Genomic DNA, 16,749 nt, shown 5'->3' with positions numbered 1-16,749 from the left:
TGATTTAATGCTAAAGGTCATGAGCCTTTTATTTATTTATGTTTTTAAATACTCTTTTAAGTACAAACAAACTCTGTTTTTTGGTTGTTGTTTTTTTCAATTTAGGTGCATTCAAAGTCCCCTCAACAATTACATTTTCGCAAATGATCACCCCAAATATAATAAATTTGACAGAACACAAAAATATGATATAATTAGTGAAAATGTAGTACACAGATAAGAACAAGAAAACAAATGATCATCATTTTGAAAGTTTTTTATTCTCGCTTCACTCAAACCTCTCATCTCAAACACTCCTATGTTGTTTTCTGTTAGCGACAGTGCTTCGACCAGTGAGATAAGTGGGATTTCCTATTGTCATTGTTCATATGCTAATTGGTCAAAAAGCAAGATTGGCAGGGGAATTCGTTTCCCTACATATTCCTGTAAAGCTGTGGTCCCCAACCTTTTTTGCACCACGGACCGGTGTATTGTGGGCCTTTTTTTCACCGACCGGTAATGTGTGGCAGAAAATGACAGTAAATATAAAATAACACAACAGGGCTAAAAATGAATATTAAGTGCAGGGAAGACATCACTCACCACTCGCTGAATCAACTTTTTTTTTTTTTTAACAGCAGCCTCTCGTAAAACTTGACGGCAATATCCGTGGTCGCAATAATAAGGTAAGGTCGCGTATTGAGGTTTCTTGGCCTTAGCAATACAGTTCGCCATGAGGTATGATGTATTAAGTGCATTCGCTTTTGTTGCCTTGTTTTCTAACTTTTAGACATGTTATGCAGAATGGACTTGTTTGTAGGCTCCTCTTCTGGCTCAGCAGGTGTCCTTTTCCCCTTAAAAAAACTGTTGAAAGACATCGCCAGCCACAGCACTCAACCAACAACAGCTAAAGTTCCTGTTTACATTGACTGGCGCTGGGCTGCTGTAAGTGTGTAAACACACCAGTAATTTCAGCCAAACACTAGATGGCGACCAACACAAAGTTTTACTCTGATTATTCTATAGACAGGGGTGCACATAAGTGGTCCGCATGCGCGCATGCGTACTGGACGTAGACAAATGCGCTGGCCCTCAACGGCTTCCATACGCTTTTGCGTACCGATGGCTGACCACTGTATTTGCGGCGGACACGAGAAAATAACTTCTCAAATTTTGAAGAGGCAGGCCACACTGAGTAATTACTTTAGTGATGGGACGAAATGAGCCGAGGTTCCGAAGCTTGTGTCGAGTAATGGGAGGGGGGGTTTCCACGAAGCTTGTAGCGAGGCGCGCTTCATTTCGGCAAAACCCAGAAATGATGACGTGGGAAGCCTCGCCGGCGGCCGGCTGAATCTCGTGAGTGCTTCGGAAGTGATCCAACGTTTGGTGCACATTGCAAAAACAGGACAGACTACAGTATAAATTGGTTGCGAAACGCAATGGCGATCGCCTGTTATCTCACATTTTTTGGGTTTTGGGCTCCTGTACTTGTTACATCTGTGCGCAACAGTGCAACCAGTGCAATCTTTTTTCGAGCCTTGTCCTTTGCTTGCGATGGAACCTGAGCGAAAAGAGCGATCCTCCCCTGTATGAGAACATTTTGATTTGATTGCTTTCAATAAGGTAAGGGAGAAAAACTACTTTAATATAAATGTGAGTGTGTGTGTGTACCTATCTGAACCAAACATCAACAGAATGAACAATCCATTAGTGTACTGGGAGGCACAAAAGAATACCTACCCAAATTTATATAAACTGGCACTCACATTTCTCTGCACCCCAGCTCCATCTGTGCCTTGTGAAAGAATATTTTCTAAAGCTGGTGAAATATTTTCCAAAAAAAAGGAAACTGTTTAAAGCCAGCCACTGTGGGAAAGCTATTATTTCTAAATAAAAATGAATAACAAATTACCCTTAGCACTTGTTGTATTTTACTAACACAAGCACATTCATATCTTTGTCTTAAGCAAATAGCCATTGAATTCTTAACAATGTTGACCTCTTGGGCTTCTAGACCACTTGATGGCACCACAGGGTAAATGAAGCACCATGAAGCTTTGCTACATGTGCAAACCAGTTGGCTGCAAAGCTTCATTGCTTCATGAGGCTTCATTTGGCCATCACTAAATTACTTCCGTGTTCCCCCACCCCCGTCAAAAGACAGACAGACGACAGAGACGTCACCGGAGCTACCGAAAAAAAGGACTTTTGCTGAAAAGTGGCTACAGGAGGTACCATGGCTAGAAGCAAATGATGCTCGCACGGAAATGCGGTACAAAATGTGCCGTGAGAATCCCAATGTCGCCGATAAGAGCAGCGCATTTTATGTAGGGTCAAAGAATTTCAGCCATCCAAACTTTGAAAAGCATGAAAAAAACAGAGCATGTGGCAATTAAGCAAACTATCAATGTCAAACAGGACCCCATTCGCCCTATGGACAAGTGGCGGAATAAAGGTAATGAACAGCGACATGCACTGACAAACGTGTTTTTGCTCGCATTTTACAAAGCTAATCATGCACGTTCAATGAGGTCTTATGAGGAGGATATCCCACTTTTAAAAAGGCTTGGAGTTAATGTGGGAGCCACATAATGCCCTTTATTTTGAATTGGTGCTTCTTATTTCTTTACATTTCACTTCAAAGTAATGGCAATTTTGTTGTGCCAGTTGATGTTAATCAAGCATTAATTGTTAATATAATTAATTAAAGTTAATTGGCTCTAAGTAAAGCTTGTCATAAATTTATCGCATCAGGCGGGTCGGCTCTCAAGCTCTATGAGGACCAAGTCACATCTCCAGGTCCTCCTTTGAGAACCTGGGCAAAAAAATTATGTACACACCCCTGTCTATAGAGTAGACAGGGATATACTGTAGATGCGCCAAGGCCACAGTCACAGGCCAGATTGCGGTCGTTAACAAATGATTTATTATTTCTCTGCGGTCCGGTAGCAAATGCGCCACAGACCGGTACCGGTCCGCGGCTCGATGGTTGGGGATCACTGATGTAAAGCACCATACCAGTATTCGTTCGTTCTACAAATAAGACATTATTTTCGAGTTTGATGATAAGGGACAAAGCACGTACGTCATTTGAAAGCTCAATAAGGGACGCGTACTTTTGTTTCTGAATACCGGACAATTCCGTTTTTCAAGGGACAATTGGCAACCCTAATCAGAAACCAACTTAGAATCAAACTAAAACTCAGTCCCACTGACACATTTATGCACAAAAAATTAATGGGTTCACACTTCAAAGAATGGTGTACTGGTGCGGAAAAATATGAATTGAAGGGTTCTTATGAGGGTCAGTCATGTAAATGCTATTTAGTACACACATTAGATTATTACAAGCTAGTCCAAAGTCAACTACAACTGCCAAAAAGCCAGACAACAGAACATATTTATGTAATAAAAATCACGTGAATAGAGCAAAATACGAGAATAAATCATTTAAAAATACATGGAAACGGGGATTATGTTTCTCAACTTGGGTCAGGCTTATACACAACTTTACATATGTTTTTTTTAACATTCGCTGCCATTGACGGCGATAGGCTTCAATCTCATTTGAACTGGGAGGGCAGACCGTGAACAATCCCAGTTGAAATGGATTGGACGTCTACAACCGTCAATGGCAGTCAATAAGTAAATTGAACTTCAAAATGCTGTTGTTTGCTATTTCTGCCCAGATCTGACATCAACTTCTTTAGGTATTTCTGTGTTCCCCTCCAAGATTTTCTGTATTTGATTAAGCACCTTTTCATTAAATACAATATCCAAATGTGGCAACCCCTTGTATTCCGTGACATGCACAGGCTCCTCCTGCTGTACTGCCCAATCTTTGCAAAGACTCATGCTTCGGCTGTCCACGGTGTCATCCCCATCTTCGTACACATAGTCTATGGGGTCTGCATTAGGATAACCGTCGTCGTAAATATTCGTCACTGGAGTAGGTATTCCAACGCCGTACATACACCACACCTCAACACCAGGTGGATGGAGATCACCTGTGAGATTCTTGCTGTCTTCCCACATGTACCTGAAACCAATTACATGTTCACCAGGGCTCATGTAGCGTATCCTATTTTTGCATGTAAGCAATGCATGGCATATTAGGTTTGATGTTTTGAAAGCTTTTATCTCTTTAATACTGGAATATAAAGTTAAACTGACGCGTAGGATCCATTTATTTTACATACCAGCCATCTTCAAAATTGATGTCGTTGAAGTATCGCTGGTAGTCCTGTCTCGTGTAGTTGAAATTTGGCGTGGATAAGAAGACGTGGTCTTCAGGCCATGCTTTCTTTGTTGGCAGCATCCAGGGGTTAGTAGTAGCCATTCTTTGCTCCTCGCGAATCTTGATGTTGGAAATCATTGGGATGCCATCATTTTCACCTAAAAAAACAGGTGGAATACAATACAATACAGCTTCTTATACACATCCATGTATCACATGTATCACAAATCTGCCTGTGTCTCTACGTGTTGTCTTTCTGGCTTCATTCGGAGACTGACTCCCACGGTCCTCAAACTTGGTAGGAGGGTGTGTGTTGGTCATTTAAATCACCAATTTATTACAGCAATAGACAACCGATCGGTTTTATATGGGAGGGTTACCAGCAAGCGCACTCTCAATCCAAAAGGATTGGATGTCTACAAGTAGAGGTCGACCGACATGGCTTTTTCAAAGGCTGATGCTCATACCAATATTTTTTTTTTTTTTTTAATCAGCCTATTGCCTATGTCTAAGGCAGATTTTTTAAGCTGATATTTGAGGCAGATGTTTTTTGTTGTTGTTGTTGTTTTTTAAAGCAGCTTGATAATGAAAGGTAATTGAAACACTTAAAAAACAGATTGGAAAATGAATTAATGTGAATGTCTATATTAGTAAATATATATGTAATATGCAATATGCAAATGTCTATATTAGAGGATCAATTTTTCTCCTGCTACAGCCTTATGTAACGCTGGCCACTAGATGGTGCAAAATCACAATTAACAAAAAGATCACCCAAACAGTGAATACTGTATTCTGTTATATTAGCTCTATATCAGCTGATAACAGCCGATCTTGAAAAAAGACTGGCCTGATAAATTAGCCGGCCAACATATCGGTCGACCTTTACAAGAAAGATCAGCACCCAAACAGCTAACATAAATTCTTCTATTGGATTGGTTATACATTGGCAGATGACAGACATTGAAAAAAGTCCATATATCAGAACAATATATCGGCTGACCTTTATCAATAACCGTGCCCTGCCAATGGCAGCCAGACGTAACTACAGTGTACTTTTGCTTGTCTGTGCAATTATTAAATAATAATTACTGCAAATGTTCTTCCACTCCATAGCAGGATTGACTTAATTACCAGTATTTCTACTTTGGGTGACATTTTAATTCAGTGGTATGCATCCAGTGACTTTTTTTTTTTTTTTTTTCATAAAAAAACTGCATGCGCCTTGACTCAATAAACTCAGCTGGGAACTATGCAATGCCCTACCTGACGCCATGACTCTCATTACTTTGACTGCTCCTCCCCATGGAGCTGCTAGAGAAATGAAGCCCCTAATGTACTTGTCCTTCCAGGCCTGAGGCTGCCGGTTGAGGAAATAAAGGACATAATGGCAGCCCATGCTGTGTCCCAGCAAGTAAACAGGCTCCTGGTACTGGGCATACATCTGTTCCACCAACTCCTTCAACTTCATTAGGTACTCTGCATTCTCATCTGTTGGAAAACAAAAGGGTATCAAGAGATGTTTTGTGACCAAATTTGCACAGGTTCCTGCAGAACTACGGCTGGGGGATATGACAACATATACAGAGCCTTGCAAAAGTATTCGGCCCCCTTGAATCTTGCAGCCTTTCGCCACATTTCAGGCTTCAAACATAAAGATATGAAATTTATTTTTTTTGTCAAGAATCAACAACAAGTGGGACACAATCGTGAAGTGGAACAACATTTATTGGATGATTTAAACTTTTTTAACAAATAAAAAACTGAAAAGTGGGGCGTGCAATATTATTCGGCCCCTTTACTTTCAGTGCAGCAAACTCACTCCAGAAGTTCAGTGAGGATCTTTGAATGATCCAATGTTGTCCTAAATGACCGATGATGATAAATAGAATCCACCTGTGTGTAATCAAGTCTCCGTATAAATGCACCTGCTCTGTGATAGTCTCAGGGTTCTGTTTAAAGTGCAGAGAGCATTATGAAAACCAAGGAACACACCGGGCAGGTCCGAGATACTGTTGTGGAGAAGTTTAAAGCCGGATTTGGATATTAAAAGGTTTCCCAAGCTTTAAACATCTCAAAGAGCACTGTGCAAGCCATCATATTGAAATGGAAGGAGCATCAGACCACTGCAAATCTACCAAGACCCGGCCGTCCTTCCAAACTTTCTTCTCAAACAAGGAGAAAACTGATCAGAGATGCAGCCAAGAGGCCTATGATCACTCTGGATGAACTGCAGAGATCTACAGCTGAGGTGGGAGAGTCTGTCCATAGGACAACAATCAGTCGTACACTGCACAAATCTGGCCTTTTGGAAGAGTGGCAAGAAGAAAGCTATTTCTCAAAGATATCCATAAAAAGTCTCGTTTAAAGTTTGCCACAAGCCACCTGGGAGACTCACCAAACATGTGGAAGAAGGTGCTCTGGTCAGATGAAACCAAAATTGAACTTTTTGGCCACAATGCAAAACGATGTTTGGCGTAAAAGCAACACAGCTCATCACCCTGAACACACCATCCCCACTGTCAAACATGGTGGTGGCAGCATCATGGTTTGGGCCTGCTTTTCTTCAGCAGGGACAGGGAAGATGGTTAAAATTGACAGGAAGATGGATGCAGCCAAATACAGGAACATTCTGGAAGAAAACCTGTTGGTATCTGCACAAGACCTGAGACTGGGACGGAGATTTATCTTCCAACAGGACAATGATCCAAAACATAAAGCCATATCTACAATGGAATGGTTCAAAAATAAACGTATCCAGGTGTTAGAATGGCCAAGTCAAAGTCCAGACCTGAATCCAATCGAGAATCTGTGGAAAGAGCTGAAGACTGCTGTTCACAAACACTCTCCATCCAACCTCACTGAGCTCGAGCTGTTTTGCAAGGAAGAAAGGGCAAGAATGTCAGTCTCTCCATGTGCAAAACTGATAGAAGCATACCCCAAGCGACTTGCAGCTGTAATTGGAGCAAAAGGTGGCGCTACAAAGTATTAACGCAAGGGGGCCGAATAATATTGCACGCCCCACTTTTCAGTTTTTTATTTGTTAAAAAAGTTTAAAATATCCAATAAATTTTGTTCCACTTCACGATTGTGTCCCACTTGTTGTTGATTCTTGACAAAAAAATTAAAATTTTATATCTTTATGTTTGAAGCCTGAAATGTGGCGAAAGGTTGCAAGGTTCAAGGGGGCCGAATACTTTTGCAAGGCACTGTAACGCTAAACTGTATTGTCATAAATTCCTTCAACTGTCACTTTTGTCAATTTTCAGAAATTTTTCAGAGCCCCACTGCAGTCCTTTTCCTTTTTTTCCCCTCCCAGTCATCAGCACTCATTCCACACACCTATCCTGCACACCTGGTCATTACCACGGCCTCCTTACATAAACACCAACAGCCCTCTGCTCCATTGCGAGTTTGTTAGCCCTCACTGCAACGTACTGTACGAGTGTTTCTAGATACCCTGTCTTCCCGGATTTTAATACACTTTTTTGAACTTATGGATCTTTGCCCCTAGCCTGCTCCTCATCTGTGCCTCTGCCCTTTTCCTGTCTCCTGCAACCTGCAACAGGACCAGATCTAACACGTATCCTGGCTGGGCCTCCGCCTTGCTTGTCCCTCCCGCTTGGACATCTCTCCTGGCCGCACCAAAGGACAAGGCTTCTTCCAGTCAATGAAATTGTTCAATAAACCTCGCACTAAGTCTGCATTCTTGTGTCTGTTTGCTCCCTGAGCCGTGTCAAAAATATAATAAACAGATACTGCACATTACTCCATGGTTCCGATACTTTAATCAATGATGCGGAATGGGGAGGGGGAGGAGTAGCAACACAAATGTCTTCCATGATGACTGGCTGACTTTAAAGTCACTGCCAGCCAATGTTCCTTCTAATTTTTTTTGTGTCTGAGCAGACACACAAGCTCTGTGAGCACACTGAGGACCACTGTGAGCAACATCAGATGTGTACACTGTGGCCACACACACCAGTATCACACCTGTTCCAATTAATTGATTATTATTAATGTTAGTACCGCTGCAACATTTTCTGGAGTTCTGGCGGTGCAAGGCCGGCCGGTTGATTTTCATTTCAATGCAGATCCAAACGAGCATTCTGTTTGCAATTCAATCTTGGTAGACATGATCCCGTACCAGCTCGAACCACGATCTTGTTATGGGTTACCAATTTCAGAGCTTACCAACTTCAACTGCAGATCCAGTACCTTTTTTTTTTAACCAATACTAACACAATAATAACCAGTGTTGGGAATAACACCATTATAAATAACGCCGTTACATGACAGTGTTATTTTTTCAGTAATGGGGTAATCTAACTAATTATTTTTTCCGCCGTTACAACGCCGTTACCGTTACTGACGGTCAAAAGTGGTGCGTTACTTACTCTGAATAAATTGAAGAAACTACCAGCCGTAGCGAGTCTACTCTGCTCTGTTTATTTGTCATCCAAGATTTAGGGTGCGTTCAGGTTCGAGAATAGCGCACGTGTTTGTTTTGTGCTTTTTCTTAGCAAAGATATACCACACAGGACGTGCTGGCACTCTGTTTCTTTATTAGCACATATAACTTCAACATTAACACAAACGTACGGCTCTCGGCAGGCTGTGTCTCTAACTCACTCCCGCATCATGTGAGCAAAACAATATTGGCGCCGTGTGCACTTTAGGGTGCCTCGGATAATTCTGTATCAGAATATTACAGCACATACTACTTATGACTCCAGGCTGTTTGTCCCTGCTCATTCAATTAGACAATGCTTTCCAAAGCTTGCTAACGTTTCTGTGTTTGCTACACCTGAATGCTAGCCTCGTTCCCATCCCCCACTGTCAGCCAGCAAGAATACTGCTTCCATCTTGAGGACAGCAGACGCTTTGAGGGTGACGGGAGTAGTAGGGGGACGAGGCTACCTGAATGCACCACCTGGATAGATGCGATGGAAGTAATTTTGATTGGTTGAGGGTTAGAGTTATGTGTCATGGTAAGCCAATCAGAGCCGGTGCTTTCACACACAAACCGGAACAGCGCGTGCGGCAAACACACACACGCAACACAGATGCAGAGGGATATGATGGCAGAGCATTCAGAGGAAAATGTGTCCTTTACGAGGTAGCGCTATAAACATTATTTCAAGTCAAAATACTTGAAGTACAGTAGGCTATGTCTACTTGACCAGTTGTCTCAGGTTGTGAGAGTTTATATTGTTTACTGCTTATTGTTATTTTATTATATTGTTTACTGTTTACTTTTGTTGCACTTCAAGTTTTGGATAAATCTTTTGCTGGTGAGGTGCCATAAATATCACAAGGTTCTATAACACAACTACCTGTCTGTTCTTCTCTATTCAACTGACTCGAATACTGCTCAGAAAATTTTAAATTCTTTGACATACAACAACTTCTTTTTCAACTAACGGAAATAATTACTTTCCCTGGTAACTAGTTATTTTTACTGTACAGTAATTCAGTTACTAACTCAGTTACTTTTTGGAAGAAGTAGTGAGTAACTATAACTAATTACTTTTTTAAAGTAACGTGCCCAACACTGAATTAATAACGGATCCCATTTGACTGATTTAATTTTCAAAACCTAATGAAACAAAATGGCATTATATGTACTTTTCGAAAGAAAAAAACCCATTTTTGTTTCTTTATTTGGCTTTTATTAAACATACAAATGTGTCAGATCATTTTGCCTGACCCTGTAAAATCATAGTGTGGTAACCCATCAATGAGAGCGTTGCATTGCCTTATCAAACGCACCAATAGGAGTGTCGCGCTGACACATCACTTCGGCGCCGACAGTAGTCCTAGTGACGATATAATACGTTCCTGCTAAATTTTATTTTATGAGCTGCATAGATTTTTTTATTTGCTCAGTATTTGCAAGCAGTGCGCAATTACACACCTGCGCAACATAGAGGGAACATTGCTGTCAGCATTTCCCCTGTGAATAGCTGGGAATTAGTGAATACATTTAAAAAATATAAATATAAGTAATTAAAATAAACATTTTGCAACAAACAATTAAAAATATACTAAACTGTTATATAATTATCATGATCGCCCAGCACTACGCGGAATTGTGCATTTCTTCATCTTTGATGGGTCTTGAAACAATTTAGTCCTTGTCATTTATCAGTTATTGTATCGTTGTTAATGTATCAATTAATAATTTATTGATATGTTTTTCTTATTGATTGTGTTTTCCTTGAAAGATGGCTCTAGATATTTTTGACCTGTGTCAAAATTGACCCGGAACATTCTATTTGTGCACGGAAAATGAACAGCATGTAAGGGGTTTGGGCAAATTACTAGGGTATAGCAGATATACAGTAACGCTGTGTGGTTTATAATGTGTTACCACTTACTGGGAGTTAATCTCCAATCATATGGTGCTCCTCGGACAGTCTCATTCCGAGTGTAGCCAATGTTCACTAAATGTTTCACCATTGTGTGAAAATAGCCTGCAAAACACAACAGCAGACTCAAGTTACTGCAGTCATCTCTCCTTTACGGAAACACACCTGAATCATTTTATTTAGCTAAAATATATTATTTATCTCACCAGCCAAATTGTTATTGTCAAGAAACTCAATGGGATAGGTTTGTCCAAACCCTGGAACCCGCACCTGCACCCCTGGTGAGTTGAATGACTGTCTTGTCGTCCTGTTGTAAACAAGTCTGAGCATAGACAGAGACTATTTAAAACATACCATAATAAGACGACAACATCACCTGTCACATGGGAAGATGTCAAAGATTTTGCCTAGTGTAAAAGTCAGTGTTAAAAAATCGGTGACTATTATATGCCCAAAGAACAGCATCATCAAAAATGTTCCACTTCTGCGAGAAGAGGACAGATGAAAGTCAGTGTTACCTAATGTTATCGATCCAGCAGTCGACACCAATAGGCATGAACATGTTGAGGTCAATCCACAAGGGGAACCAGTGTTCTGTTTTCTTGTAGCACAGCCAGTGGACTAGTTGTGGCTTGTCTATCTTTGCTTCCAAACGGTTCCCCAAGTTTCCTGGCACTGCAAAAATAAGAAATGAGCAGTGAAAGCGCTTAAAAATCAATGCAGTAATAACCGATTTACAGCATCATTATACACATATATTTTTGAAATGTTGAAATGTAATTTCTGATGACCCATGTTATCAAACCAAGTATACAAATGTCTGTTAAACCACATTTTTATATTTGGATATTTTACTTGAGTTCTTCAGAGTACTGTATAGATTTTTCGAATAGTAAACTTACCAATAATGAGTGGTGGTGTAATACTGCTCTGGTTTTGAGCTTTAGAATCAGGAGGGAATATAACATTGAGAATCCACAAACAGGAGGTTTGATGAAGCCCCAGTAGGAGGCCAAGTGTCAGCAAAGGCCAGCTTTGTCCTGTGGAGACCATCGCTCTTTTTGAGTGTTCTTCCCGCCTGCTGCAGTGTTGGCCGATGTCTCCTCTCAGGCTTGGCAACACTGCTGGCGGCGCCTTGGTCAACAGCAGCAACAATTAAAAAAAAAAAAAAAAAAAAAAAAAACTTCAGTACAGTACATATGTTAATACAGTATAAGCACGGTCTCCTGTCGACCAGACCTTGTCTCTGACACATCTGCTTAAGGATGGATGATGAATGAAACTGTGGCTTAATCAACACACGAGCGGTTAGTCACCACAAACAGGTAAAATACACACAAAAGACAAATAAACGTGTGGAGACTTCAGTGTCCTATTGATTTTCACCTATTTATTTACGAAACAGATAAGTGAGGTTCTGACGAGATTTAAAGGAAGAGCACATATTAAGACAAATAGTTTCATTTTAGTGTTGCAGATTATCTAATTTTTCACTTTGTAACTTACTGAAAGTAGAAAAGGCGACTTACAAAAGACTATGCGCGTGGCTTGTGGAATGTGGTCCCCTCGGAAGAAAGTGTTCAAATGACAGCGCAGTGGATGAACCAACCGACGACATTCCGGTCATCTACTGTTGCCTTCAGGGTACTTCCAAAATGTCCGTTTTTATTTTATTTAGGTGAGAGGACATGTTAAATAATCATATTTAACATGATTCACTTGGAAGTTTCAGTAGTCATCTTCATGTCTTTCGGAGAGTATTTGACACGTAATGTTATACTTACATTGTTTTTATTTAAATCCAGGTGTCATTCTGGTTACAATTTCAGAATACAGTATAGCCTCGTGGTCACTAATAAATCAATCAAGATTTAAACGCGCAATTTAAATGCTTTACCTTTTTAACAAAATGTATACAAACCCCCCCACACACACACACACACACACACACACCGCCGTGCTACCCACAGAAGTACGTCAACAAAAGGTTACTACAGGTCAATGACCTATGGTGTATGTTCCGCCACGTTTAAGATACCGACGCATGAGTGCGTTCTTGCTCCAGCAATCAAAAATCCAGTCGGTCAAGGTCTACAGTTTTGACCCTTGCGTCATATAAATCTCCTAAATTTTGTGCCCTGCGTCATATATATCTGTTTCGCACTTTATTGCAATCACAATACATATTTGTGAGGAGGACAAAGAAAGTTATCAAAAGCGTTTTCCCGAATGCTGATTAAAAAGCCTTAACTAACCCAATCAATGGTTTATATTGAAGAATGATGTCCTGAATTCTTCGACACTGAAAAGAAATTATAATAATAGTATTAAATTAAAATAAAATGAACTATAGAAGGAGAATGTAGGCTACAAAGTGAATATGAGGCGTGGTAATATAAACGTATGTACAGTTGTGGTCAAAAGTTTACATTCACTTGTGAAGAACATAATGTCATGGCTCTCTTGAGTTTCCAGTTATTTCTACAACTCTGATTTTTCTCTGATAGAGTGATTGGAACAGATACTTCTTTGTCACAAAAAACATTCATGAAGTTTGGTTCTTTTATGACTTTATTATGGGTTAACAGAAAAAGTGATCAAATCTGCTGGGTCAAAAATATACATACATGGATCTGAAAAAGCGAATCATTGACTTGAACTCAAGTCAGGAAAGTCACTTGGAGCCATTTCAAAGCAGCTGCAGGTCCCAAGAGCAACATTGCAAACAATTGTATGTAAGTATAAAGTGCATAGCACTGTTTCGTCACTGCCACGATCAGAAAGAAAACGCAAGCTATCACCTGCTGCTGAGAGAAAATTGGTCAGGAGGGTGAAGATTCAACCGAGAATCACCAAAAAGCAGATCTGCCAAGAATTAGAAGCTGCTGGAACACAGGTGTCAGTGTCCACAGTCAAGCGTGTTTTGCATCTCCATGGACTGAGAGGCTGCCGTGCAAGAAGGAAGCCCTTGCTCCAAAAGCAACACCTTAAGGCTCGACTGAAGTTTGCTGCTGATCACATGGACAAAGATAAGACGTTCTGGAGGAAAGTTCTGTGGTCAGACAAAACAAAAATCGAGCTGTTTGGCCACAATGCCCAGCAATATGTTTGGAGGAGAAAAGGTGAGGCCTTTAACCAAGCACGCTGGTGGTAGCATTATGCTGTGTGGCTGTTTTGCTGCCAGTGGAACTGGTGCTTTACAGAGAGTAAATGGGATAATGAAGAAGGAGGATTACCTTCAAATTCTTCAAGATAATCTAACGTCATCAGCCTGAAGATTGGGTCTTGGGCGCAGTTGGGTGTTCCAACAGGACAATGACTCCAAACACACATCAAAAGTGGTAATGGAATGGCTAAATCAGGCTGGAATTAAGGTTTTCAAATGGCCTTCCCAAAGCCCTGACTTAAATCCCATTGAGAACTTGTGGACAATGCTGAAGAAACAAGTCCATGTCAGAAAGCCATCAAATTTAACTGAACTGCACCAATTCTGTCAAGAGGAGTGGTCAAAGATTCAACCAGAAGCTTGTGGATGGCTACCAAAAGCGCCTAATTGAAGTGAAAATGGCCAAGGGACATGTTACCAAATATTAGCGCTGCTGTATGTATATTTTTGACCCAGCACATTTGATCATTTTTTCTGTTCACCCATAATAAAGTCAGAAAAGAACCAAACTTCATGAATGTTTTTTGTGACAAAGAAGTATCTGTTCCAATCACTCTATCAGAGAAAAATCTGAGTTGTAGAAATAACTGGAAACTCAAGAGAGCCATGCCATTATGTTCTTCACAAGTATATGTAAACTTTTGACCACAACTGTAAATCAAGGGCGTAGGTTTGCATAGGGACGGTAGGGAAATAACACTACCAACTTTTCAGGATGCTCAAATTTTCCCCACCAACCTTTAAGCAACTTTGTTTAAATTATATAATGATTATAATTGATGATCATTATTAATGATAATCGTTTAAAGTGTCTTCCCATATGTTGTAAGAATAGAATTGACCCTTCCATTATTACGTTAATTACTGTATTTACATTATGTTCAGACTTACTTGACCCTTTTCACTTGCTGAATGTGCCGGTCCATTTTTTCCCGTCAAACGCACGTTTGATTGGCTGATGACAAGAATAAACAAGCACGCACTCACACAACCCCAACAGAAATACATGTCAACATGCCGCTTCCTCCACCCCTTTCAAAGACAAGGGATATTAGATTTTTTTTTCGGCCAGCTGCAGCAGCAGCTACTGTAAGTAGACGTCAATGTTGTGGACGTGGGGAACACGCCACTAATTTTACTACTGAAAGCCCAACCTGTTTCACAGTTAGCATAACATTAAACTGTGTGAACTTGCTAACCTGCAAAACTTGAGTAGGTAGCAGATTAGAGTGTCCTCCTGTAATGTATGTGTTCTCTACCGTTAATTCAACTGTGCATTTATTCATTGGTTAAAATATATTTATGTATTTTCTCCATCATTCATTGAAAAATAATTTTATTTGCAGCCTATGCAGATATTTCCTTAAAAAAAAAAAACACACACACAAGAACACAATCACTGTAAATTTTCTTGATATGAAGAAGGTGGGATTTCCCCCATGAAAATAAATTCAACTTTTTTCATTTTTACATAGGCAACACATCAGTGTATTTCTGAGAAATGCAGCCCTGACCCCTGTTCATCCAATCTTTTTAGTCTTATTAATGTCCCGTCCCCAGCAAAAAGTGTATATGCAGGTTATGCTGTTATAGACCCTACTCACATGACGTCACAACCACGCCTTCGCGCCATATTGTCCGTCAACTCGTCGTGTTGACGCATTACCGCTACGTAAATTCCTCCTATTATGGCGTGTTTTTCTGCTCGTTAACATTAATAATAAAAATGGTGAAGGCGTGTGTGGCGGTTGGTTGCAATAACAGAGAAGATAGACAGAGAGACTTGAAGTTCTACCGTATTCCGAGAGACCCGGAGAGGAGAGCGAGATAGACTGCTGCAATTCGACAAGAAAACTGGGCTCCAAACGATTACCACAGATTATGTAGTAGTCATTTTATATCTGGTAAGATACATTTAATATATATTTAGAGGGTTTTGGGCTGACAACCACAATTAAGATCATTGCGAGGCTAATCGCCGACAACATACAGTTTCAAATTCAAGATGCTTATTTCTTCCACCATCATTACATTTTGAATAATATTTAGCTGGTACCAAGTGAAAGAAGCTGGCCTCGTCTACGAATCATCAGTTAAACAGGTGTGTCCAAACCTTTTGCAAAGGGGGGCAGATTTGGTGTGGTAAAAATGCGGGGGGCTACCTTGGCTGATTTATATAGAACAATATATTTAAACAAATTTTAGCAAGCCCTTCTGTGTGTCACCTTTGCTTTATTATTTTTTTTTATTCATAATTTCAACAGTCTCGTCTTTGTGGCGTTCTCTTTCGACACTCTGGCTCTTGCGAAATACTGCTGCTGTGAAATTAAATTAGCTTCAAGTTGCTATAATTTCTCGCTGCGTATCTTCCCTGTAATGTTGTCGTACACGTCAGCGTGTCTTGTTCGGTAATATCATTATCGCGTCACATCGAACTCTTTGAAAACAGCGAGTTGCGTGTTTTATTGAAGAAACAGTCCAATATCTACCTATCCTTGAAGCGTCGGCCATCGCAGTCAACTTTTTTTTTTTATTGATTGTCACCATTTTAGAAAATTGGAAGTAAAGGGTCACACGGGGTAATGTTGCTTAGAGTGCTGCACGACTAATTGAAAACAATGAGAATAAGTCTAAAAAATACGGACAATATGGCGGCAGGATACAGCGACACGTCATTTTGTGACGTAGGTGAGTAGGGTCTACCTACTCACCAACGTCACAAAATGACGTGTATATTAATATATATATAATATATAATATTGTTCGTCTCTGTTCAGCCCTATTCTCAATGGTTTCAATTAGTCGTTCAGTTTATAGAGCAATTCATGGAAGCCCCGGTGCTTTCAGACACTGTAAACTCATTGGATGCGTTGCATAAAAGGCATTATGTGGAAAAGCTTCAGTCTATCCATTCGCCAGATCCATATTTGATGCCTAAATCGATGTTTTTCGACCCGCTGTCTTCGCCGTCTTTGCCTGACATCTGCTAGCTACCC

The 16,749-nt window shown here is 40.3% G+C and overlaps 1 protein-coding gene across 2 annotated transcripts; it reads right to left on the bottom strand.

The window, feature by feature from the left end:
- Nucleotides 1–241: 241 nt before the first annotated feature.
- lcat (lecithin-cholesterol acyltransferase) lies at nt 242–12,251 on the bottom strand. 2 transcript variants are annotated; one of them, XM_057837771.1, is made up of 8 exons: nt 12,117–12,250; nt 11,490–11,721; nt 11,106–11,262; nt 10,794–10,909; nt 10,597–10,692; nt 5,483–5,707; nt 4,179–4,374; nt 242–4,018 (listed from the first exon to the last, which is right to left on the bottom strand). In XM_057837771.1, the coding sequence occupies exons 2-8, from the start codon at nt 11,638–11,640 to the stop codon at nt 3,655–3,657; spliced, it is 1,305 nt and encodes a 434-aa protein (XP_057693754.1). In that variant the 5' UTR covers nt 11,641–11,721; nt 12,117–12,250; the 3' UTR covers nt 242–3,654. The 2 variants fall into 2 exon arrangements, with proteins under 2 accessions (XP_057693754.1, XP_057693755.1); XM_057837772.1 differs by lacking the exon at nt 5,483–5,707 and having other exon boundaries at nt 12,117–12,251.
- Nucleotides 12,252–16,749: the final 4,498 nt, after the last annotated feature.

Source organism: Corythoichthys intestinalis, chromosome 5, assembly GCF_030265065.1.
Source record: "Corythoichthys intestinalis isolate RoL2023-P3 chromosome 5, ASM3026506v1, whole genome shotgun sequence".
NCBI classification, from domain to species: domain Eukaryota; kingdom Metazoa; phylum Chordata; class Actinopteri; order Syngnathiformes; family Syngnathidae; genus Corythoichthys; species Corythoichthys intestinalis.
This window is presented reverse-complemented; position numbering and strand designations above follow the sequence as displayed.